The 27,070-nt window shown below is 45.2% G+C and overlaps 1 protein-coding gene across 2 annotated transcripts in view; it reads right to left on the bottom strand.

Moving 5' to 3' along the window:
* The window catches only part of SLC9A4 (solute carrier family 9 member A4), a 43,631-nt gene extending 22,305 nt beyond the window's left edge, over positions 1–21,326 (bottom strand). The window contains exons 1-4 of one of the 2 annotated variants that reach the window (XM_054010209.1): positions 20,507–21,326; positions 16,263–16,726; positions 8,707–8,966; positions 4,531–4,748 (exon numbers count right to left, since the gene is read on the bottom strand). In XM_054010209.1, coding sequence (XP_053866184.1) covers positions 4,531–4,748; positions 8,707–8,966; positions 16,263–16,726; positions 20,507–20,765 — 1,201 coding nt within the window. In that variant the 5' untranslated portion in view covers positions 20,766–21,326. The remainder of the gene's footprint in view (positions 1–4,530; positions 4,749–8,706; positions 8,967–16,262; positions 16,727–20,506) is intronic. The other variant, XM_054010199.1, reaches the window with a different exon arrangement.
* Between the last annotated feature and the right edge of the window lie 5,744 nt (positions 21,327–27,070).

Below are 27,070 nucleotides of genomic sequence, written 5' to 3'. Positions count from 1 at the left end.
AGGGAGCAAAAACTATTGTTAACCAAGTAACAAAGAGAAATACTTTAAGTGCAACAGCATCTTTAGCCTTTAAGCCATGAACACTGTTTTCTTTGCAATTGTGGGTGCTTGTAACTTCTTTTCTGGTCATTTGTTGAGGCTATTTTTTAAATATATTATAAATGTGATGCCTATGAGAAATTTTAACACAATATTCTAATGTAGGTTTCTAAATGTTTTGTATTTTAACTTTGCTGAGTAGGATCAGAAGATGAGATGAGTGATATTATCCACCACCATTTGTATTTTAGACAAGCCTTCCACTGAGGTGATCTGAAGATATCCTAGATAAGAGTTCTTCCTGCTTTCCCCCCTATAATATTCTTTCAAGCATTTCTTCTTCCCTTTCACTCCAATGCATTTTGGTCCCATTCTAAGTTACTCAAGACATTTTCCCACACAGTAGAAGACCAGTGTGTTTGAACAGTGCTTGAACAGTGTCATAACTATAAAGGGAAGAATAACAGCTCTCCTGTGTACAGTACTATAAAATCCCTCCTGGCCAGAGACTCCAAAATCCTTTTACCTGTAAAGGGTTAAGAAGCTCAGGTAACCTGGCTGACACCTGACGCAAAGGACCAATAAGGGGACAAGATACTTTCAAATCTTGGGGGGGACGGGGGGGAAGGCTTTTGTTTGTGCTCTTTGTTTGGGAAGTTGTTCGCTCTTGGGACTAAGAGGGACCAGACATCAATCCAGGCTCTCCACATCTTTCTGAACAAGTCTCTCATATTTCAAACTTGTAAGTAAACAGCCGGGCAAGGCGTGTTAGTTTACCTTTGTTTTCTCAACTTGTAAATGTACCTTTTACTAGGGTGTTTACCTCTGTTTGCTGTAACTTTGAACCTAAGGCTAGAGGGGGGTCCTCTGGGCTCTTTAAGTTTGATTACCCTGTAAAGTTATTTTCCATCCTGATTTTACAGACATGATTTTTACCTTTTCTTTAATTAAAAGTCTTCTTTTTAAGAATCTGATTGATTTTCCTTGTTTTTAGATCCAAGGGGGTTGGATCTTGATCCACCAGGAGTTGGTGGAAGGGAGGAGGGGGAATGGTTAATTTCTCCTTGTTTTAAGATCCAAGGGGTTTGGATCTGTATTCACCAGGGAATTGGTGAAGAGTCTCTCAAGGCTACCCAGGGAAGGGAATTAGCATCGAGAGTGGTGGCAGCGGACCAGATCTAAGCTGGTAGTTAAGCTTAGAAGTTTCATGCAGGCCCCCACATTTGTACCCTAAAGTTCAAAGTGGGGAAGCAGCCTTGACAAACAGTTTTGACAGTTGCATATAATAAAATAATAATAATAATAATACCTATGTCTTTATCTAGTGCTTTTTTTTTTTTACAGAAGGGGAAACTGAGTAACAGAGGGGTGGAAAGACATACCGAAGATCACCCAGCAAACCAAGGGCAGAGCTAGGAATAGAGTCCAGGACTCCTGAGTCACAGTCCAGTGCTCTTCACTGACTCCTTTTAAAGGCATTTGGTAACAAAACAGCTATAGTGGAAGCTGCTTAATTCTCCTGATTTGTTTTGCTTTTAATTAAAAGTAAAACTAATGTGACAGCCTATATGACAGAGCTGACCCTTGCGGTCCCTTCTAACCCTATAGTTCTATGATTCTATGTGGCTGGGTGTGGACTGCAGCTTCTGCCTACAGCATATTTAGTGGCTTGCTTGTTTTTTTCCATTACCCTCTTGGGCCCTTTTCCAACAGCTTTATTTTCTTAATGAAATGCCCTTGTATCTACATTTCATATGAGCACCATGACTGATGTAAATAATGAACCGTTATAAGTAGAAAAAATCCATTTTATACATCAACCCTATAACAAGCTTATTGGATTATTATTGTTGACCTCGTAACACTACAAAGGTTGCGTGGCACTTCCCATTATGAGATCCTGTTTTTTCAGTTGCTTATAGCTTTGTCAAACTGAAGTTTTCCATGCTGGGCATCTGACTCAGGCTGACAGGTGACCTTTATTTGAAAAGCTCTAAAACCCCCATGCTTTGGAACAGGGACTTGAAATTTAGTAGGGAGGTGGCTTTTGTGTCAGGGATGTGCCTTTTGCTGTACCCATTAAAAATTGCTCACGTGTGGCCAAGTTATAAGACTGTAAAATCTCAGTTTGCACATGCTCAGTATAGACTTCTTCATCTTCCCCCTTAAACTTTCCTAGGATTCCATCCTCACCGAGCATGCTCCAGCCTCTCACAGCTCCTAGCATTGAACAGACTGCATGGACCATCACAGAGTAATTGAACCTAGTCCATCCTCTCACTATTCCAATGTGTGACCAGGCTGTGCCTGCACCATCCCCACAGAGATAACGAGCATGCTGCAGGACCAGGGCTACAGGAACAAAGCTGGAATTTCCCTAAAGTGGCTAATCCCAGCTGCTCCCAGGGTGAGGCCAGGCAGTGTAACGGAGAGCACAGAGCCTGTCTCTCCTGTGGTCTCTGCGACCCCACCCCCACCCCCGCCGGCACCCACGCAGTGCAGAGAAGAAAGCCACCTGATTTGAATGCAGAAGGGACAAAAGCTGAATCAAGGAGGAGGGAGAGGAGCAGATGGAGACAAGGAGACTAAAGAGGGGGAGAAAAACTGGGAATATCTGGGCAAGGAGACTATGACTGGGAGCCAGGAAACAGAGGGAGAAAGTCTTCTTGCCCAACCAATCCCAGCCTATGATTAGGAGACTGGGACAGGGATTTGGTGAAGGCAGCTGGGGCAAAGAGGCTGGGGCTCAGCTGGCTGTGAGGGAGGAACACTGAGACTGCATGAGGAGCTGCAGACAGGGGAGGAGACTGGCATCAGATGTAGGGAAGGAGAGAAACTGGGAGTGGACGGGGAGCTTTGGGCTTAGTCAGCAAGTTGAGAGGTGAAGACTAGAACTCAATGGGAAACATGACATACGATGAGAAGCCTGAGGAGAGGAGAATGGAGTGGGAGAAGGAGGAGCCGGGGGTGGCAAAGAGACAAAATTGGGATGGGGACAGGTTAGTGGGGATGGAGCAGAAGGGGTCACACTTAAAAGCAGAGGCCAGAAGAGTCTTTACCCACTAGAGCACACACCCCTCCAGAGTCTGGAAGATCCCCAAGATTCACAATTTTTCTACTGTCAGCAAATATCTGTGAAACCCATTGGCAAAATCTTATACCCCTCTACTGCTGGGCCACATAGAGGACGTCAATCTACTATTGCTACCAGTTATTCCATTAGCTCAAGTGGCAGAGGTCTGTGAGGTGGATCAAAAGGTTCCAACCTGTCTGATGACCACATGGGTCCCAATATGATGGAATTTCTGTTTTTTCAGTTTGCTTTATTTAAAAAACATAGATAACTGCACACTAAAATCATGGATTAAGGTTGCAAAGTCAAGTACTCAGAAATTAAGAAATGCCAGAATTAAGGTTGCCTCTGCAACCTTAATTTTCCCCCTTGTGCATATGCATTATGGTACAATCTTTAATTACATGACACATACTATGTTTTCCATAGGAGCCCTGTTTCATTCAGTGATATATAAATACATTCAAATAAGGAATAATCGTGTCTGAATGCAATGTACTTACTGCCTCGTTGTTTTGGGAATTGTAATCAGTTAATAGTAACACTTAAATTTACTTGATAAAAACACTGTGCCCAATGCTAGGATCTGGCTGGTTCAGGACCAGAGGGCATGGGGCAAAGTTAGCTGCACGCTACCTCTTCACTTCCCCAATCCTGGGGTACCAGGAGCCAATTCAATACCATAGTATGTCAGAGCAGCCTCAGGGCTGGATTAGTAGCCAGGCATCATGAGTGTTCTGCCACAGCTTTTCCATTTTACCATATGACCAGCTCACCCTAACCCCTGGAGAGCTTGGGAAGGGCTGGGGTAAAGCTGGTTATGTCAATTTTACCTCACCTGGAGATTTCCTTCACCCATGCCATCCAAGCCAAGAGAAAGGCTTTACAGGAGTGGTGCCAAAGAGCCGGGATCTGGATTCACACTGTATAGAACTCTATCTACTTTAAGAATAAATTTAAATAGCTAAAATACTCTCTCTGATTAAAATTGCAGAGAAATGTTCAAATTGCCAAAAATAGATAAGGGACCATCTTAAATTAACCACATTCTAAAATGTAACCATTATGAAACCCACTTACCTGAATAAACACAGTAATAACATATGGCCAGCCTAAATATCAACATAATGATGGAAATGGTTTAATTTTACTTAAAAGTTTCCTTCACGCCGAATCACAAAATCCAGCTTCAGGTATTGACCTTTTGGTTGTTGTTCCTCCCCCGCACCCTCCAGTTCAGTACTAATATTTGTGAAATTACCTGGTCAGTAAGACACACCTATTAAACTCATTATTAAACAGGTTATACAAATCAGCACTACATTTCCTAGCCTACTTTTGCACTGATTACTTTCAAAGACGCAAAGCACCACATCTACCCAGGCTGGCTGTGTTAAAATGCAGTATTTGCCTCTTACTTAGCACACGCCAAATCAAGCAGAAGAGCAGAGTGAAGGAAACAAAGGCCCAGTTCCACTCGTGGTTCCTTCCAACTGTGGACACTCCCATGAACACGAAAATCAGGGTCTCGCTGACACTGCTCAGCATCTTCATGAAGTACTTTATGGTTGTGTAGGAATTCTGGGAAACATTCTCCTCCACATATTTTTTCATAGTCACTGCACATGCCGTCATCCTGTTCATTCAGAAACACCATGCAAAGCATTAGGTATTGGCAATGGTCATCTGTGTTTATTATCTTAAAAGAGAAAGGCTCCTCTAATCACTCCTGCTTGAAGACTAGTTGAATCCAGACTGTCTGCTCATCTCCTTATTTGAGCCCACACATGGGCCAGATTCTGAGACTGTCCTCATGCAATACCTTCCTCCTTAAATTGAGCCATTGATTTCAATGGGACTACTTGAGGAGTAAGGGACTGTGTAATGGTATGGATATTGCATCTGGCCCTATGTGTGTATCCCATATAGAGGAGAAGAAAAGGAGCCAGAGTTTGTCAACCTTACTCAAAGTGAGTCTGGTTCAAAGTAATTTTTGTTTTGAATGCACAACAAATACGAATAAAGGGGCAAACTCGTGGCTTTGCCACGAACACCAAGCAAGGAACAATGCATTGTCGTGCTGCCCTGGGAGCAGACGAGTCAGTGCCACACTCTGCCTCCCAGTAATCCCTCACTCTGGTGTGGCAAAGGAGGAACCCTGCATCAGCCCTACACCTGGCACAGAGTGTCCCCCACACACACCAGCTAGCCAGCATATTATGGAGTGGAGACCTAGCTCCAATGATTCTCCACCCCTCCGTGCCCACTGCTGTCCATAAGCATCGCAGGAGGAAATACAGCAACAGCCCTGCAAAGGCTGCTCTTTCCCTTCATGGCGATCCAGCTTGCATGGGGCAGTGAAGGGACACCTTACAGCTCCTTACTTCTCTGCTTGGCTGCATGAACCAGGCCACTATCTGGCCCAAACATATCAGTAAACAATGTGGGCCAGGCGCTGATACTATTACTCATACTAAATAGCACCTTACTCTCAGACTGAAGATAATGAGACTTCTTATGGAGTAAGGTACAGTAGAACCTCAGAGTTACGAACACCAGAGTTATGAACTGACCAGTCAACCACACATGTCACTTGGAACTGGAAGTACATAATCAGGCAGAAACAGAGACAAAAAAAAGAACACCCTCTTCCCCCCCAAAAAGCAAATACTGTACAGTACGGTGTTAGAGGAAAACTACTAAAAAAATTAAGGGAAAGCAGCATTTTTCTTCTGCGTCATAAAGTTTCAAAGCTGTATTAAGTCAATGTTCAGTTGTAAACTTTTGAAAGAACAACCATAATGTTTTGTTCAGAGTTACAAACATTTCAGTTACAAACAACCTCCATTCCTGAGGTGTTCATAACTCCGAGGTTCTCCTGCACTTCCTAGCATGAGTAGGAATATGGCAGATTTTGTGTTCTCTGTTAAATCAGCAGTCAGGCATTCTCCCAAGGCTTCCTCATTTCTGTCGTGTTCCTAAAGCTTAAAGGAAACTGTACGTAAATAGGCAGGTTGAATGCTAAACTGATAGATAGCCCAGTATGTCACCTAGCTGGTTTCCATCTATAACATTTTAGTCCTATCAGCCTTCTGCATGGCAATAGTTTTCTAATCTTGTGTGCTCAGAATATTCTGAGCGCTCCTCAGGTCTCCCATTCATTCCACCTAGACAAAGCTACAGGGTGCTCTGGAGGAACAGAAACATTCAGCAGGTCCCAGGACATTCAAAGACAAAATCAATAGGCATTAATGTTTGATACTGTTGACTTTTCAAGATCTATGCATAATAAATTTTCATAACCCAAGTGGAAAATGAAATGAATTCATCAATAATTCAATGGTGCAACAGTAAGTTCCCATCACTAAAATAAGCAATAATATATTTAATAGGCTAGTAAGAAGAGTAAACCTGGATTATATTAATATTATTTTATTACTAATAATTTCGGGGCAGGGGACTGGACTCGATGACCTCTCGAGGTCCCTTCCAGTCCTATAATCTATGAATCTATGAAATAAAGTTTTATATATTTTAAAATAATGAATATTCACAGGGGTGGTTTGTAAGGTTGAGGAAGACTGATCAAATCTATAACTGATTAATAAATTAGTATTCAGCTCTGATAGGACCTGATCTTGAAGTCAATGAGAGCTTTGCCAATTACCTATATACCATATATTAGTGGGCAAAACATGAACCAGGATCTGGGTCACTTTGCAATGGGTGTAAATAGCTACACAAGATATAAAACAGTGGAGAACAGGATTAGAATCATATAAACACTAATAATTAGATTGGATTAAGAAGCATCTAAATATTACATTATAAATGCACTTAGAGTATGAGGATAGGTGCTTTATATATGTATCTAATTAAACAATTGGGTTAAATTTTCAAACACAGGTACCTCAGATGATCCTGCAAGGTATGTGTGCATACAACAGCATCTTTGCACAGAGACTGTAAACTGGGGTTTGTGAACAAATCAGGCTCTGAGACGTGCAGTGAGAGCTAATGTAAAATTTTTGCACTCATAATGACAGTACACTTCTTTATGCATGTGCAATGTATTGTAAGTGCCCACGTTCAAACATTTGTCCCCATTAAGTGAGAATCCCCCCTGGAGGTAGCCTTCACTCATTCTGGGGCACCAGGGTCAGTGAAGTCCCATCCCCAGCTCATTCATGTGAGCTCAGGGCAGGAAAAAAAAAAAAACCTGGTGTTGCCAGCCCAGGCGTCAGAGATTGGACTCATCACCAGCCAGCAGAATTATCTATAGAACTGAGGATGAGGATGTCACCAGACTTCCACTTCTTCAGTTTTTATTTTGGTATTCTTTCCTCTCCATTGATTGTCTGTTTGCTCCAACTCCCTCCCACATCCTCACCTCACATTCCCTTTGCTGCCCCTCACTGTCTCTGCCCTCCATGCGCCTCTCCATTCCTCCCTCCATCCTTTCACTCTTCTTTCCTATCCCTGTCCTCCTTGTCATCCTCCCATCAATGTCCTCGCTCTCTCTCTTCCTTTGTGTTTACTGTAAATTATAGTCCTTTCTGACCTTCCCTCTTCATCTCACACCTGTACATTCGTAACACATTTGGGACCAGCCATAGAACTATTTCAAGGTTACTGTAGTGAAGTGTCTGGCCTTTAATCGATGACACCGTTGCTCTTTACAGAGCATGGTGTATGCACCGATGAGTTCTCTGAGGGCTGCTGAGTCCAGTGAGCAAGTCACAGTCTCATCCACAGGTAAGGCACACCCACGTATTAGCAATGCTCTGAATCCGAGCAGCAGATTCCTTCCTCCTCTGACGCCAGTCATCACAAAGATTGATCCAGTTCTCCTTGCAATGCCTTGCTCCATCAACAAGCCGACTCTGTCAACCAGAGCGGCATTCTGCACTCCTTTCCCAGTCATTCAAAGAGATTCCAAGGATACTAAGTCATCTTTGCAAACATCCCAAAATCTGCAGTGGTCTACTTCTCTTTCTAGACCCTTTGTGACCCTTCACTCTTTGGGATCCTGTAATCTGGCATTCACTTGACATGTCCAAGTCTTTTCTACTGATCAACATTCCCATGAATGACATACCAGCACGATTTAACACTTCCACATTTATCACCCTGTCTTGGTTTTTTAATGTGCATGTGTTTGTTTAATGCTTCTGAATTTTATATTTGGGCCAGATTTAGTTCCAAGTTACATAAAATTAATTTAGGTGTAATTCCACTTAAATCAATGGAGTTCAATTGATATACATTGCTGAAACTGAGAGTAAGATCTGGTCTATTATTCTTTGTTCTTTTGATATTAACAATGTTGTATATAACTACATCCCTCTCATAACATTAGTGGGATGCCACATAGAAATAAATATTAGCGCATAAGTTGGTCTGGTATCAGATCATGCTGTGTTTAAACAGATATATCAGCAGACCAGGTTGCACATTTAGGCCCATAAAGAATCACAACTGAAAAAAATGGGACGGGGGCAGCAGAAATCATTATACTAATCCCAAGCAAAACACCTTGTCAAGAATGGAATTCCACCCTGGGAGGCATTTGAAAATTCTTATTTGATACTCACGCCAGAATGCCTGAGATGTAGAGGGTTTCAGCAGACAAATATGACAAATAGCTGAACATGAAGACAAGCAGTGGTTCGATGGCAGAAATGTTCTGTGTAAATCGAGTCATGAATGCCGAAACAAATCCAAACACGATGCCAAACAGCACTCCGCCTAGTCCTACTACAAAGAAACGAGCAAATCCAGCAAGAACATCAACAGGTTCAATCTCTTCGTATCGGTGCATCTGGGTGAAGGCGATGAATATGTTATATAACACCTGTATGTAAAAATAATGGACAGCAAATTAGAAATCTTTCAAAACTAGATATTCTCAATATTTTAGTGGTATGTGCCACACTGTATTATACTCATATTGCTTAGCAAAATTGTAGTTTAAATCTGAACATATCCTTAAGAATTATCTACCTGGCTGGGATCCTAAAACTAGTGAAGAAATGGTACAAAATGCCAGTCAATGTGTCATATTCATCATGTTAAAACAGTAAGACAGTTAGGCTGGGACACCCCATGTGTGTGATAGATGGAATGTATGATGTTTTCAGAAAGTACATGATGCCTCAGACACCATAAACTATGTAGCAAAGAAAGTGCTCAGAAGCACCGTGATGTGTGAAAATGTAAGAACTTAAGAATCAAATCGAATCGAATAGAACAGAAGCTAAGCAACTCCAGCTTCATACTGGTGATAGATAAACACTCAACTCATGGTTCAATATGCAATTGTTGTTATTAAATATACTAGAACTCTTATAGAACCAATTTTTATTACCTTACCTTAATAATATAGTAATTACAGTCTGTTGTGTGAAGGCTATTGATAAATCTGTACAGTGGATTTGTAAAAATGTCAAAAGGACACTGTCAAGGCACTTTTCAAAAGTTTGAAAATACTTTTTTTTATTCACTTATACTGGCCTCTTGGAGCTCGCTGGAAATTGAAATCTATTCCACCACTGTTACATCATTTTTATATTACAGATAACTAAAGCAACAGCAGCTGCAGTACAAGCTTCCCAGCACTGCTACTGGTGAAAGGGTTATTCAGTCTCCAGGCCCATTCATTCTTCAGCCTCTCTTTTGAAATTGTCGCAGGAATTCCAGTTGTGTCAAGAACAATCATCCTCTTGGAACTGGATTGAAGCCATCAACTCCCCTGAACCATCCAGTTCCCTATATATCGTACGTTAATGACATAGCAGTCATTCTCAAGGTAGGCACTACAAACCTATTAGTGATTTGACCTTTTTAAGGGTATAAATAGCTAATTAAATTATTTATTTTGGTTAAGGAGCTTGAAATACTGAAAAAAACGTTGTGAGGTTAGGTTGTAGATTATTCTCAGCACATTACACACTGAGTCTGTAGGGTTGATTTTGATTAAATATAGGTCAGATGCTTAATTATCATGCTTTTGTTATGAATAATTTCTATTCTGAAAAATGCATGATAAAATCTCCTTTGGGATTTTCCATTTTCATTCACTTACCAAATGGCAACTGAAGTGTTCAGCAGGGCAGCATGAGGGTATTGATTAAAAATATGTAAGAGTTTTTGACTACTAGCTGACGATAAATCCTATTGTACCTGTTATCAATAAATATCAGTCATACCAGATTCATTTCCAGGTTTTAAAAGTCAGTTTGGAAAAGTCTAAAGTCACAAATTTGCCACAATTTTTGCTACTGATAGCATTAGTCCCTAACACTGTCCTGTTTAAAACAAGCCAAAAAGTCTTCACATATCTGGTGTTCTTTAGTTTTTTTCTTTGCCTAACTAATTTCAAAAGGCTATTTAATGAGATTAAAGGAGATATTTGCTGGTCAAAGGCTCCAACTCATTAAAGATGATAATTATTCCTCAGATATTATCTAGCTCTAATTGCTTCCTGGGAACATTTAACCTTTGGCTGTCATACAGTAGATTCTCAGGGATACTCATTGTTACTAGGTGACAGGAAACACACAATAAAATGTTCTAGATGGCAGCTTCCTACAAATAAGGGTGATCCACTTTTCCAAACTGCAAAGTGTGGAACTGTGCTTCTCAGTAGCAGATCATTGAAGACTGGATACGAGTACATATGCATAGTTACTATACAGTACTTGAGTCACCGCAGTAGTTCTCTACAGGGCCGGCTCTAACTTTTTTGCTGCCCCAAGCAGCAAAAAAAAGCACCGCCCCGCCGAGCCCCCCCCCCCCTGCCGAACGCCGCCGGAACCCCCCTCCGAGTGCCGCCCCCCGCGCCGCCCCCCCGCCGAGCGCTGCGCCGCCGGAGTCCGCCCCCCCCACCGAGCGCCGCACCGTGCCGCCGGAACTCCCCCCCCCTGAGCTCCGTACCCCCGCCGAGCGCCGCACCGCCGGAGCCTGCCGGAACCCCCCTCCTGAGCGCCACGCCCCGCGCCGCCCCCCCCGGCGGAATGCCACGCCGTGCTGCACTGCCCCCCGCCACACCAAGATTGGCCGCCCCTTACCAGGTGCTGCCCCAAGCATGTGCTTGGTTGCCTGGTGCGTGGAGCCAGCCCTGGTTCTCTAACTACTCCCCGTTCCTTGATGATGACACTCTGTCTCCAGCATAGATTTTGGAAAGTGGGCAGTTGGTACCCAGGTGCTGATTGAGCACTATTGAGTTTAGAGCTGGGCAGACTGTTTTCAGGGAATAACTTCTAGCATTTGGCCCTTTTTCCTGTTCCTGAATTGTCCGTTGTCACACAATAGCACAATTTCCATGAGTGTGTTCATTGTGTGCATTCATTGCTAAATGCTTTATGCAAAAGTAATTCAGCCATATGTAAGGGGACTGTTGCCCCTTACTAACATTCAGTGGGGGTGTTTTGGTTGCTAGCTCCCAGCACTAAAAGGGGAGGGGTCGATGGGAAATCAGGACCCTGAGACTGACAGTCCCCAGGAATAATGGCAAGAGGCCAATGCCCCAGGTCAGCCTGATTGACAGGGCGGGCAGGCTAATCAGTATGACAGGAGGCCGGGGGGGTCCTGTCCTCCCTGTGAGCTGGAATTGCCTGGGTCAGACTGAGTGGGGCCGAGCTAAGGAGAAAGCAGGGGCCCAAGCTAAGCTGGAGAGCAGAACCGTGCCAGATCCAGAGGGGCCAGAGGCACAGCCACGGAGCCAGAGATGCAGCCCCGGGAGAGCAGATCCTGTGCTGGGAGCAGAGCTGCAGCCACAGAGCCAGGTGTGGTGAGCAAGTGGGGCCAGCCAAGGGGGGACCTCGGGTAAAGGGCCCAGCACAGAAAGACACCCCCAGCTAAGGGCCCTTGCAGGCCAGACCGGGAGGGGGACCGTAACCTGACGGGGGGCTGACACTGGGAAGAAGGGTCCCACCACTCAAAGCCCGGAGGTGTGTGGCCACCACCATTGCAAGTGTCCAACCCGCAGCATCCCTGCAGCACAGCCAGGGCCTGAGAAGGAAATCTGGGACCTACAAGGAACAGACTGCGAAGTGCCCTGATGTCCAGAGACACTGTTTGTGATGTTCCCTGCCACAGAGCGGGGTGATGTGTTTTCCTTAAACCTTTCCCATTTTTCCTTATTCTTTTCTTTAGATTAATTGTTAATTAAACAACTTGTATTTGCTTTAAATTGTATGGAATAATCAGTGGGTCAGGGAGGTGCCCAGTGCAGAGAGGGTACCCCCGAGTGGGGACACCCTAGCCCCTGTCCTAGGTGACCACAGCAGGGTTGGGGGTTGAGCCCCCCAGGAATCCTGGGCCCAGCCTTGTTGGGGTTACGAGGACTCTGCCAGACAGGAAAGTGGAAGGGGAGCCCTCAAGGGCCGGGAGGCCTCTGGGTAAAGGAAGTGGGAGCGAGGACTCAGATCCTTTCGCCTGCCCACTTCACCAGGGTAGTGCAGAAGCCAGGAAAGTTCCCCACAATAGCAGGACCATTCCCCCGCTTACACATGGATTGCTCACTAACTATGCACTATGAGTATTTGCTAGTCACTTAAGTCACATGGCATTGTTTCTGTTCCATAAATGGATTACCATAATTTTTTTAGTGTCAGAAAGGCCTGAATCAGCCTCTGGTGCTTTGATTCACTCAGAGAGAAGGCAGGGGCATTTTATGGAGAGGTAGCAGGTCTTATTTTAGGAATTTTTAAACCTGGTGCTTTGGGCTTTTGCGCAAAACCATTGTATTCTAGCTAAACACCTGGAGGCTGCATTTTAAAATACCTGGCTTCTTTTTGACTGAGGGCAAAGACATAAACTACTGAAAGCAAGCTTAACTGGCACTTTACATAAGATTTTATGAATGATTTCCTTTGTCGTGTTCACAAAACAAAATTGGCTTTGTGTGCTGTCTTATTTGTGAAAAGGCAGAGCAGCATGCTTCCCAGTGTTGAAGAATTGCCACTTTTAGGTCTGTTGTTATACAGAGAGATTGAAGTGTTCTTCTACTGGTTTTTGAATGTTATGATTCCTGATGGAGCTCAGACTACCAAGGCTGCTGCATGTTCCTTCCACTCTGAGGGAAGGGCAAACTAGGTAATGAGCTTACATTGGTCACGCTTCTGACCAGTACAGGACAGTACCGTTCTGGGGTGCAAAGCTAGGGAGCTGGAGGGAATTGGCTGGAGATTCCCTATTGATGGTTCATGAATGTCTGGGAGATCATTCATGTAACTCAGTTGGGTGTGTCCTTGCCTGTGGATATCTGGGTAAATGCAGTGTCTGTCAGAGGCTTGTAGCTTGACATCAGCATCACAGCGTGAGAGACAACCCAAGCTGGTGGGTTTGGAGGGCTCAACAGTCCCACAGTCCAGGTTGCACCCATGGGATTCCGGCACAATGAGTAGAAGATATTTTATATTATATTGCAGTTTTCCTTTAAGACATCAATATTATAATATAATCAATATAATACTACGTTTATATTCTCTGATTAAAAGAAATATCTTAAGGATTTTGTTTGATAGAGGTTTTGAGGAAGGTTGAGAGTATTTGGAGAGTACTATTGGTAAAAAGGGGCTTTTCTACTGTTTTATTAAATGTTTTAATGGATTGACTGAGTTAATTTATTACCAGAGTATGGCTCTTATGTTGTGGTGTGGTCATCGTTATGTGATTATAAGTTTAAGTGTTATGTTAGGCAGCCTACAGCTTTTTGTAAGGTGTTCTTGTTGGTGTCTACATTGGGCTTGGCAAGCCAGTCAATTGACTAGTCAAGTAATGTGATTGACCTGTTAATTGACGGCCTATTATTTGACCCTGGTCAAATATTGTCAAATATTCCAGCAAGAATTCCCAGGTGCAGGTGGAGGCTTATCTGTTTGGTTGCATCATGGTGCCATTTTTTCATTTTCTAGTACATTTTTCATTGTGTTTTGCACTTCTCTGTGTTAAAATAACTCAGGTAAGGAACTTGTTTTTGTGATTAGGCCTAAGTATCTATCTAAGGATAAGCTTCATCGAGCACATAAAGTCTTATTCTTTTTGATTACTGTTCTAATAAATTAGTGGTTTAAAATGTTTGACCATTTTTGTATTATTTGATGATATTTGACCAGTTAATTGACCAATAATTTTTGAACCAGTCACAAATGCTCAAACCTACTCTAAGGCTAAATAATTTTGAAAAAATTATTCTCAAACTTGTTTTTGGCACAGTGCAACACAGGAATAACTTGAAAGGGTGATTTTAATATGTTCCAGTGGCTGCGTCAGAGTAGACACTTGTATTATTCTGAAATCAAAATATATTATTCATTGAATCTTTACCTAGATGATACATTATGTATATAGCTCATTTATATTCATTGACTTTACCTCCCCACTCTCTGTAGACACAATTATGTGGCTAATACGTAGCTCATAGCAAGCAGTAGAAGAACTGGCTGATGGAAGTCTTGAACTTTCTCATGCAAAGAGTTCTTATGAAGGTAATGGCACAACTTGAATGGGTAAAGTGACCATGATTTAGCCTCCAGTCACTTAAATAGGAATATTTTCCAAACCATTATTCCAATTCCACAGTTTTTTAGGGATTTTTTTCCACTAAAGTAGTAAATTTTATATATATTTCTACTTTAAATATCACATATTTACATAAGAAATGGCAATATAGCCATTTCTTGTGTAAAATGCAACCACAGCAGAACTCTTAACAGCTTTTCCTGAATGTAGAATTCAAAATTTCATTCAACCCGATAAAAATGTAGTGTCTTTTTTAAAAGCTACTGTTATAACAAAAGGACATCAGTCATTAGTGCACTACCTCATAAGCAATGTACATACAGATTTAAGTAGCAAGGATTTATCACATGCATCATTAACTTTAAAATCTTTTCATCCTGACTGGGGAATCAGGAGCCTGTGATCATTTCATAACAATTAGGTCTCAAGAGATCAAATTAGTTTCCTCCTCTCCCTTTTTTAAATCACTCCTAAAATACCATGGGCTATGAAGACTTTCAACAATGAACTCTGCAAGAGTCTTCCAACACATCAAATTTCCCAGAGCACTTGATGTTCAAGCAGTGTCTGAATTGTTTTTGACTGTGTTCTGGACTCCTGTGTTTTAGATTCTAAAAAGACCCAAAGCATTTAATAAGACCATGATTGAATTTTAGCACAATTAGTCCTATTGATTTCAGTGGGACAACTTGCATGCTTAAAGTTAAGCAGGTACAGAAGAGTTTTGCTAGATCAGGGCCTAAGGCCAGAATTTCAAAAGTGACTAGTGATTCTGGATGCCTCATGTTTTGGCAGAGCTGGTTGAAAAACAGGGAAAGAATTTTACAAATACGTTCCTTTTTTTGTCATAAAAATTCAGGTTTTGTTTATTTTTCTTCCAACACCACTTTTGAGTCAGCTTGACAGACCTTAAAGGGATTGATTCTCAGAACGAGATGAGCACCTGCCCTCTGAAAATCAGGCCCTTTTTAAGTTATCTCAATTTGGGGACCCAAAATTCGAGACACCCAAAATCACTAGTCTTCTTTGGAAATCTTGGCCAGAATTCTTTGAAGCAGAACCAATTCTTTTATTTGCTTGTACAATACCAAGAAAATTCTCGGCGCTTACGGTCTGACCCTGCCTCACTGATTCAATTATTGTGTGGCCATTTGCATCAGCTGGAGCAGGATCAGAGTTTACTGAATAATAAATACAAGATATGATTCTCCTCTCACTTCCAGCAGTGCTATAAGCAGTGGATTTTTTTAATGAATTAGTCCAGTGTTTACCATCCAGATGTGTTATGTGAGTACAGTGCCTAGCACTATGGGGCTCTGATCCCTGATTAGAGCCTCTAGGCACCTCTGAAATATACACATTATTATCATCATCAGCAATCAATAACTAATAAATTAGAGTGACCAGATAGCAAGTGTGAAAAATCGGGACAGGAGGTGGGGGATAATAGCCACCTGTATAAGAAAAATCCCCAAATATCAGGACTGTCCCTATAAAATTGGGACATCTGGTCACCCTAAAATAAATGCATTTCCAGTGGAGTTCCTTCTGTTTCTCCTCTACAACCAACAGAAACTCTGCCTCTGCAATGTGAGGAAAAAATGAACAGCAAAAGCAAACTCACCACAGTAATTCCATCATTTAGCAAAGACTCTCCAAATATCATCATGTAAAGTTGCTCATTAACAGAGGCCTCTTCAAAAACAGCTAGTGCCACCACGGGATCCACAGCTGAAATCAGGCTGCCAAAGAGCAAGTTCTGCAGCAGGTTAACATCAGTGAGACCAAAGGCTTCGATCTGGCAGATCCCATAGAGAGAGAGTCCGATGCCAAAGGCATTCAGGAGGGATCCCAGTACAGACCACCACAGGATGGACACAAAATTTTCAAAAAAGGGGCGAGTGGGCATAAAGTACCCCTCCTCCAGGACAATGGGTGGGAGGAGATACAGGAAGTAAATGTTGGTAGTCATAACTGGTGGGGATTTGTGATCAGTGCCAAAAATGATTGCTCCAACCAGTGCCCCAATAACTATCAGAAGGCAGCATTCCGGCATGAGGCTTGGCAGTCGGTGGTAGAGATGGAAACCTTGAATAAAACATGGGAAAATGAGCTGAGTTGAAAAGGTTTTCATGCTGCCATATTGCCAACTCTTCCTCACTCTAGACGGAGGTTTCCCCAACTTGCAATACTTTGCACTCAGAAGGCCAAGTTCTACCCTTGGTCACACTAACATAAATCCATACAAGAGTGGGGGGCTAGCCCCAAGTCTTTCCGGTACCCCGTACCCACTAAAAATCTCTTGGGTGTTTTTTTGTTTGTTTTATTGTTTTGTTTTGTTTTTTACAAAAATACCAATTTTTATGACCATGGTTTCACTATTTTCCATTTTTGATGTGAACAATTTACAACCATAGAAGTGAGATAGCAGCCAATGAACTATGAACAGGTAATTCCATATTGTACAGTCTGGGGTTTCTTGCCCCTTCCTCTGAAATATCTTGTTCTGTTCACTGATAGAGACAGAAGATTGGATTAAATGGGCTATGTGTCTAGTACAGTAATTCCTACATATGTGGAACAGAGAAATTGGTCTCCATACCTAGCAGTCATTGACATCACTCACTGCTGAGATAACAAAATAATCAGCTGAACATGAGGTCCCAGTGCAACGCTGTGGCCAAAATGGCTAATGTGATCCTGGGATGGATAAACAGGGAAATCTTAAGTAAGAGCAGTAGTGCAAGCAGGGCGGTACTCTCCAGTATGTAGTACTGGCCAGAGATTTTTAGCGGGTATGGGGTACCGGAAAGACTTGGGGCTAGCTCCTGCCTCCAGAGGTGGGGGTGGTGCTGTGCTCTACTCCTTAAAGAAGCAGAACATGGCTAGGGAGGGCATTCATTCTTTATATGGCTTTAACAGCATAATGCTTATGCTAACATACTTAAACAAAGGCATATGTATTGTGTGTTAAATTGGTCAGGAGTCCTCAAGAGGAGAGGCGTGGGGAGTAGGGGGACACGGAAGGTGTTTAAACAGTGTTTTTTATTCTGTTTCTCCGCATTGGTCTGAATGATCCATGGCATTCATACTGCATCACATCAAGTCCAAATCATTAGAGGAATGCCTCTGCCTGCACTGACCAGGGGATGTTTGGATTCTGATAGCCCAGTTCTGCAGCCTGACAGGAATCAGGTGTAGTCCCCAGTGTACCTAGAATTCTTTGCAGCCAAAGTAGTCTAACATGCATTTTGCTAACTGGAACTGGAGCAGCAAAACAAAGAAAACAAATGCCTCATTGTCCAGCTTTGTGGGTGAGAGAACTATAAGTGAAGATTATAATGCTGGACACTGATGACCTTAAACCAGCAGCCTCAGGATTCTGCCAAGAACTTTGCTAAAAATATGTTCCTCATCTTATCAACGGAGCTAAGACTTATCACACATCTGCCAACCTTTATTCGAATGACGCTTCTTCTGATCTGACAGCTCAGGCAGTGTCAGTATCATCTAGAACAATTTGCAAACTTGGAATCTAAATCTTAACCTTAATCGTTTGATCAATCCCATTGAAGACAATGGGACTATTTGCATGACTATGGACTGCTTTTGTGGTAAGAGTTTCAGGAGTCTGTTTTGTTCCTATAAAGGATGTTGAATCTCCCATTGAATTGCAATGTTTGGGTACAATATCATAATGCAGTTTAGGATACAGTTCTACTTAAAATTTGTTTTTTAATAAGTCATACATATGCTGAAATGACTCCTCACCCAACTCCCATATTTCATATAAACAGACTGACTACTACATATTTTTGGGGAAAGTGAGTGGTTAAGCATGTTTGTATATACAAACACCCATTTCATCACTGTACTGGAAAATATAGCTGAACTTAATTTTCTATGGAATTTGAAGAAAGTTTAATAGCCCCAATTGTTTTCTCTGTTAATCAGTGTGAACCTGAAAAAATTGCATGCCTTAGTTTGGACATAAGGGAAGCTCTGATAGGGAAAGTGGGGTGATTGACCTTCCTATCCTTCTTTCCTTTAAGAAGTTTTCAATTTGGGGTGCTGCTGGATCCTCAATGAGACCTGGAAATACAGGTGGCACCAGGGGCCCAAAGCATCATTTTAGACAGGTAAGGGCGGTGTTGGAGGGGACAGGGAGAGCGTGGGGGCCCTGGGCTGGGGGCGGGGCAGAGTCACATGGAGGGTCACGTGGAGAGGTCACGTGTCCTCCCTTGTGTCCCTCCCATGAGTGCAGTACTGGCAAGAAATGATTTCTACTTGCGCCATTGAGTAGGAGCAGAGAGGTTATTTTACCTCTGTATTCGGCACAAGTGTGACCGCTGCTGGAATATTGTGTCCAGTTCTGGTGTCTACGATTCAAGAAGGATGTTGATAAATTGGAGAGGCTAAGAGCCATTAGAATGATTAAAAGATTAGAAAACATTCCTTATAGTGGTAGACTCAAGGAGCTCAATCTAGTTAATTTAACAAAGAGAAGGTTAAGGGGTGACTTGATTCTAGTCTATAAGTACTAACGTAGGGAACAAATATTTAATAATGTGTTCTTCAATCCAGCATAGAAATGTACAATCTGAACTAATGTCTGGAAGTTGAAGCTAGACAAATTTAGATTGAAATAAGGCATACATTTTTACGTGACAGTAATTAGCCATTACAACAAGTTACCATGGTTGGTGATAGATTCTCCTTTACTGACAATTTTTAAATCAAGATTGGAGGTTTTTCTGAAAGGTATGCTCTAGGAATTATCTTGGGGAAGTTCTATGGCTGTGTAATATAGGATGGAAGAATAGATGATCACAGTGCTTTTGGCCTTGGAATCTATGAATCTATGAACAAACAAGGATGCAAATTGGTGCTGATTTTGATGATGGTTTTACACCTATCAACTATTCTATGGGAATTTTCAGAAATTATATGTGAGCTTTTGGGGCAGGACTATATGATTGTGCAGCATCTAGCACAATGGTTCCCAACATGATTGTGGACTTGAGGAACTAATATATAAATGCTAATTAATAATAATAAAATATTACATATAGGATACATGATGACTAATATTTGTATAAATATGGCCCCAAAACTACAAATAGTATTCTCTCTGTCACTCTCATTTGTACATAAACATGTATATACTTGTAGAATATATATGTGTGTGTGTGTGTGTGTGTGTTTGAATAATATAGTATGAATGTGTGTTTATATTCATGTGATAAATTGCATTTATCTTGTATCCTGACCACTAGCCTACATTCTGCCCATTAGTCCATCTCCTCCAGGACAACCTGTAAAATTCCATCCGAGCAATTTCAATTTCAAAATATCTCCAAGGAAATGTTTCCTTCAGTTCCCCTGAGCTTGAGCAAAATTAAATAGGCCTGAAGTTCAGGATAAGCAATACTCAATCCTCCATGCTGCACCTATGACTGCTATCTTGTGACATTTAAAGGTTAAAAACAGCTGAAGAGGGGAGACTGCAAGCTTCCCCCTGGGACAGACAACACTTGCTTGTAGCCTAGAAAGGTCCTGGGTTAGCAAACTTTAAAGTGTGACATTGTTATTAATGGAAAAGCGATTTTAGGACAGTTTCAGAGGTCTTACATGTTATCATTTATGACATTTCTCTGATGCCTACACAGCTGGCTTTATGGTAACTAAGCCATCTGTTTTTTCCAGCAGAGTACATACAAAAAGCAGTCCCAATCATTTAAAAACTCTCTCATTCATTTGTAAAATACTTTCGCCATAAACATGTTGTACTGCTTGCTTTAACTTCTTACCTACAAAAGATTTTTTTTTCCAAAATAGAAAAACCTTACCTTGCCACTTTCTACTTACCTATTTTTGCAAGAGATGCAAGAAGTATCCAAAGTGTAACTTCATAGGGAATTTGCACATAGTTATAATCCACTGTAAAAACATGCAGTCTCTCATCCTGAGCAGAGCCCTCAGCATCATGATGGTCAGGCTTGTACTGAGTTGAATTACTGCTCAAGGTGGATAACTCAAAATAAGTAGCAGCAAAAGGACACTCCAGAGACAATAGCAACAGCAACCAGTTCAAAAAATTAACACGCCTAAATATCTGAGAGCCCATGATTGGGGCTGAAACTTTCTTTTATACTATGTGTAGCATGTACTGTATGCATGAATGTATGTAATATTATCTGCTTTCAGTCTGCACTGACCCTAGCCCTCAAGATTCCCTCAGGAAATTATCTGTCATGTTATCACTTTAAAAATCCCAACATCAATGTGTATTTCTGTTTTTGAATTACCAGAATGATCTGGAGTACAGATGAAGACACAAGTATTTGCAGGCTTCTGAAATCCAGATAAAAACCTTCAGCAGCCTTGCACTGTTCAGGAATAGCCTCTCTTCCCCAGAAGATTTTTTCTTGCTCTAGGCTCAATAGTTTTCCTTGTGCCAGAGAAAACTAGACAATAATGAACAGAACTCATTCAACAAAGACCACAAGAGTAAAAAGAATCCCAGGGTTCAGATCCCAGTATGCTGAACAGATAGGACTGCCAGCTCCATGCCTCCTCTTCCTGCCCTCTCTTTCTCCTTCATGTACTCTGTGTGGTCAAGGCACCTGGTAGCTGAAGTACCTGATTAATTGTATTCACTCACTTCACTGTAATCAACCACTTCAGATGTAAATAGACTCTTCAGAGGTTCCGTTAGTGACATCTAGTGGACACCCACAAAGACTGTACTCTTAATTTATAGTAAATTGATCAGTAAAATTTGCTGTTTCTTTTACATCCATTAAATATATTGACACTAAGCTTAATACGATAGATAGTAATGATATCACAGACACAAAATTGGCATTTAGTACAAGTACTTAGCTAGTAGATCTCTGATATATGGAGGTGGGTCTCTCTGAATCCATCCTTCCTGTTGAAGCTGTTGCATGTTGTACAAAATGTGCACAGAAGCAGGGACTTGCACTTGGGTCTCCCACATCAGAGGTAAGTACCCTAGCTACCATACTATAGAGTCATCCTGGCATGCTCTTGGCCCAATGAATGTTTTAATATTTCATACATGGGACAGCTTCAACAGGAGAGACTGAAAGAGACTCATTTGAGGGGGAGGAGAAGGGGGGCGGAGCATTCACGGGAGGAGGGGGAAGTGATCTGCGGCTGGGGACGGGGTGGACAGGTGCCCGAGCTTTTGTTAAATTTAAAAGCCCTTTTAGAGCCGGTTGTTGCAGAACAACTGGTTCTAAAAGGGCTTCTAAATTTAACAACCGGTTCCTGTGAACCGGTGGGAACCGGCTCCAGCTCACCACTGGTTATGACAGAAGAAAAGAGCAAGAAGTTATGGGGAGATCCACAAAAGCCCTCAAGCCGAGTGGGGAGCCACCTAAACTAGCCAATAGGAAATACCAAGGAGCAAGGTAGGTTCTAAGCCCTGCCCTTCAAAGGGATTGAAGGTCCTAAATTCAAACTGGAGCGGAGGGCCTGCTTCTGGTTGGGATTAATAGCAGAAAATCCTCTCCTGGAGCTAGGCACATTAAGCCCTCTCTTGTGAGGAGGGGAAAGTGATGGTGCCACCTCCCTTAAACCTTTAGCCCCCCAGTGGCTAGAACACTCACCGAGGATATGGGAGACACAGGTTCAAATGCCCCTTCTACCTGATGTGGAGTAGGGTTTTGATGTGAACCCATCTTGAAGGGGAGTGCCCTTACCACTGGGCTATGGGATATTGTGACTGGAGCCAGAAATGGGGAGTTCTATAAGGAATGTTTTCTAATCTTTTAATCATTCTAATGGCTCCAGGCTGAGGCAGTGGGTTGGGATGCAGGAGGGGGTGCGGGCTCCAGCTCTGAGGTGGGGCCGGGGATGGGGGGTTTGGAGTGCAGGAGAGGGCTTGGGGTGGAGTCAAGGGGTTCAGAGTATGGGAAGGAGCTCCAGGATGAGGCAGGGAGTTGGGGTGTGGGAGGGGGGTATGGGCTCTGGGCTGGGGGGTGCAAGTTCCGGAGTGGGGCCAGAAATGAGGGGGCGCCAGGCTGGAGGAGGGGGTTGCGGTGTGGGGGGGATGAGGGTGCTCCGGACTGGGGATGAGGGGTTCGGAGTGTGGAAGGGGAGTCCAGGCTGGGGCAGGGGGTTGGGCTGCAGGAGGTGTGTGAGGGCTCCAGCTGGGGGTGCAAACTGTAGGGTGGGGCTGGGGATGAGGGGTTTGGGGTGTAGAAAGGTGCTCCGGGCTGGGACCAAGCGGTTCAGAGGGTGGGAGGGGGATCAAGGCTGGGGCAGAGGGTAAGGGTGGTGGGGGGGAATAAGGGCTCCGGCTGAGGGTGCAGGTTCTGGGGTGGGGCTGAGGATGAGGAGTTTGGGGTGTAGGAGGGTGGTCTGGCTGGGACTGAGGGGTTCGGAGGGTGGGAGGGGGATCAGGGCTGTGGCAGGGGGTTGGGGTGCCGGATGGGGTCCAGGGTTCAGGTGGCGTTTACCTCAAGCAGCTCCCGGAAGCAGCAGCATGTCCCCCCTCTGGCTCCTATGCGGAGACGTGGCCAGACAGCTCTGCATGCTGTTCCGTCCGCAGGCACCGCCCCCGTGGAGCCGTCACTTGGTGCAGGTGCAGCATGCAGAGCTCCTTGGCTTCCCCTACATTAGGAGCCGGGCAGGGGAACATGGCACTGCTTCCTGGAGCCACACGGAGCCACAGCAGGCAAGGAGCCTGCCTTAGCCCTGCTGCATCGCTGACCGGACTTTTAACGGCCCAGTCACCTGGCAACCCTAGGCTCCAGCCCAAAGTTACACAGCTATTTTGCCAACGATGGGCACCGAAAGGCCAAATGGACACTAACCAGTTATAAGGACACTCTCTGGAGAGAGAGGGACTCTGGAGGGAGTTGTGAGTGAGCTGTTTCTGGGGAGAAGAGTCTGTCATGGAATACAGACTCTCCTGTAGGAGTTTCTGAAGCAGTTGGGGCCTTCCCAGGAATGAGAGGCAGGTGTAGAGACTGTTTATTGATTTAAGATGTGTTTTCTCTTAAATGCTTTGGTTCTAAATAAACAATACTCTGCTTTAGGGAGGTTGTCTGGCCGCTGGATACTACAGTCTAGGGTTACCATATGTAACAAATAAAAAAAGAGGACCCTCCACGGGGCCCTGACCCCGCCCATTTCCCACCCTCAGCCCCGCCCCAACTCCACCCCTTCCCCGCCCCAACCCACCCTAACTCCGCCCCTCCTCCCTCCCACTCCCAGCCACGCGAAAAGGGCTGCCCGAGCACTACTGTCTTCACAGTTTGCCGGGCAGCTCCCAGACCCTGCGCCCCTGGCCGGCACTTCCCCAGCGCAGCTGGAGCCCGGGAGGGGACACGCCCAGCCGGGGGCGCAGGGTCTGGAGGCTGCCCGGCAAACCGTGAAGCCGGTAGCGCTTGGGCTTTGGGCAGCCCCCTTGCCTCCGGACCCTGCGCCCCCGGCCGGGCACTTCCCCTCCCGGGCTCCGGCGGCGCAGGGTCCGGAGGCATGGGGGCTGCCCGAAGCCCGTAGTGCTCGGCTCTTAAACAGAGCCAAAGAGTCAGGGGAGGAGCAGAGCCACCGCGGCCGGAGGCTCTGCTCCTCCCCTGACTCTTCGGCTCTGTTTAAGAGCCGAGCTGCCCAAGCGCTACCGGCTTCGGGCAGCCCCCTTGCCTCCAGACCCTGCGCCGCCGGCCGGGCACTTCTCCTCCCCGGCTCCAGCTGCCTCTGTTCCTCCCCTCTCAGACTTCAGCTCTGTTTAAGAGCCAAGCTGTCCAAGCCAGCACTACCGGCTTTGGGCAGCCCCCCTTGCCTCCGGACCCCAGCCACCGGAGCAGAGCAGCTGGAGCTGTGGAGGAGAAGTGCCCGGCTGGCAGCTGGGGTCCGGAGGCAAGGGGGGCTGCCCGAAGCCGGTAGCGCTGGCTCGGGCAGCTTGGCTCTTAAACAGAGCCGAAGTCTGAGAGGGGAGGACTCGCAGAGCAGCCGCGGGAGGGGACGTGCCCGGACAGTATTTTTCCCGGACATGTTCGGCTTTTTGGCAATTCCCCCCAGATGGGGGTTCGATTGCCGAAAAGCCAGACATGTCCGGGAAAAACCGGACATATGGTAACCCTACTACAGTCATTATCCCAGCGGGAGCAGAACTGCAGGAACCGAACATAACTCAGACCTGCTGAGGTAACTATGATTAGCATTAGGTGACTGCTGCCCAAGGCCCTGTGTGAGAGTGGGAGACTCACCTGATTGCACCCCAAGAAAGTAACAGTTTGAGGCGTGACACCTGAAAGAGGGTGTACTCAAAGAGAACAGGAGGGTTCAGAGGTACAGTTAGCCCGGTAACTGTGATAATAGGGATGTTGGTATGTGGCCTTATTGGCACAGCTGCTGAGCACCCAGAGCTCCCACCAACTTCAGTGGATGTGCAGCACTTCTGGAAATCAAGTCAATGGTGTATACTGTATAGGGTTACCATTCGTCTGGATTTACCTGGATATGTCCTCCTTTTTGTGTTAAAAATAGCGTCCGGGGGGGAATTTGTAAATCACTAAAAATGTCCAGGATTTCCCCCCCATGCAGAGCGAGGCGCGGCTGGGAGGGCTGCAGGAAAGTCAGCCGCTCGCATGGGGCTCTGGCAGCCAGAGCCCTTCCCCCGCAGCTTGCCGGGCTGGACTCCGGAGCAGCTGTAGAGCTGCTCCTCCCTCCCTCCCTGCATTCTGAGCCGGCCGGCCGGCCAGGCCGTTTGCATCGCGCCTCGGCAGCTCCTCCTCCCCTGCAGCCCAGCGCCCCGCTCCGGCAGCACTGTGCAGGGGCAGGGACCGGGTTGTGTGTTGCGCTGGGGAGCGCAGCCACGTGTCCGGCTCCACACAGAGCCCAACACCATGTTCTGAGCGGCAGGGTAAGGGGGCCAGGGGGCAGGAGAAGGGGCAGGGAGATTTTGGAGGGGGCAGTCAAGAGACGGGTGGTGGTGGTCGGGAGTTCAGGGGGGGGCTTTTAAGGGGGAAGGTTTTGGGCAGTCAGGGTACAGGTAGGGGGTAGGGTCCTGGGGGGCAGTTTGGGGAGTGTCTTAGGAGGGGGCAGTTAGGGGACAAGGAGCGGGGGGGGTGTTTGGGAGTTCTGGGGGGGGGATGTCAGGGGGCAGGGGTGGGGAGAGGGATTGGAGCAGTCAGGGGACAGGGAGCAGAGGGGTTTAGATGGGTCGGGAGTTCTGGGGGGGGCTGTCAGGGGGTGGGGAGTCGTTGGATGGGGCGTGGGAGTCCCAGGGGTCTGTCTGGGGGTGGGGGTGTGGATAAGGGTTGGGGAAATCAGGGTACAGGTAGGGGGTAGGGTCCTAGGGGGCCAGTTAGGATGGGGGGAGGGTCTCAGGAGGGGGCAGTCAGGGGACAAGAGGCAGGGAGGCTTAGGTAGGGGATGGAGTCCTGGGGGGCAGTTAGGGGCAGGGGTCCCAGGAGGGGGCAGTCAGGGGACAAGGAACGGGGGGAGCGTTGGGGCTTCTGAGGGGGGCGGGAAGTGGGAGGGGCAGGGGCGGAGCTAGGGCAGGACGGGGGCGGGGCTCCTCCCGTCCTCTTTTTTGCTTGCTGAAATATGGTAACCCTAATACTGTACATATCTGTGTGAGTGAAAGGTTTCCAAGCTAGTAGAATGCTCTTTCCCCCATTCCAAGAATCACCAGGATGCCTGGGTTCAATCCCCTAAGAAAATAGTATCCTATTAGAACCACTGAATTTCAACTTGTCTCCCCTCTTGTTCAATGCATATATGGGGCTGCTGTGGTACAGGCTGCAGTACTTTCATTATGCTGTTGACACCCAGATCTATAGTTGTCAGGCTGGCATGCTCAGACAAAGTAAGGTGATGCTGGCAGAGGAAAGCAACTGGAAGACACTCTGGGGGATCCTCAACATTCAGGATGTAACTTCTCCCCATTCTGTGGGTGAGGAGAACCTCAAATCTGTCATCCCAACACAGGGCCGGCTCCAGGCACCAGCTTGTCAAGCAGGTGCTTGGGGTGGCCACTCCGGAGAGGGGCGGCACGTCCAGCTATTCGGTGGCAATTCGGCGGACAGTCCCTCACTCCGGCTTGGAGCGAAGGACCTCCCACCTAATTGCTGCCGCAGATCGTGATCGCGGCTTTTTTTTTTTTTTGGCTGTTTGGGCGGCCAAAACCCTGGAGCCGGCCCTGTCCCAGCATAGCCATGTGAGGGGATCCTTGCAGAGTTTTCCTCTCTACAGGCCCTCTCTCATGGATTTTTCCCACAGAAAAGAACAATCTGGGCTAAGAATTTTAGGGCTGCTCCCTCTGGACTGCATAGGAAAAGTTACATTAAAAAAGAATCCAAAGGAATTTTGCAATTTTAATTTTTCAAGAAAAATAGAAAAGCAAACATCAAATGAAAACACAATGCAATGAGGAAGGCATTCAAACTGGGG

This window comes from Malaclemys terrapin, chromosome 1, assembly GCF_027887155.1.
Source record: "Malaclemys terrapin pileata isolate rMalTer1 chromosome 1, rMalTer1.hap1, whole genome shotgun sequence".
In the NCBI taxonomy this organism is placed as follows: domain Eukaryota; kingdom Metazoa; phylum Chordata; order Testudines; family Emydidae; genus Malaclemys; species Malaclemys terrapin.
This window is presented reverse-complemented; position numbering and strand designations above follow the sequence as displayed.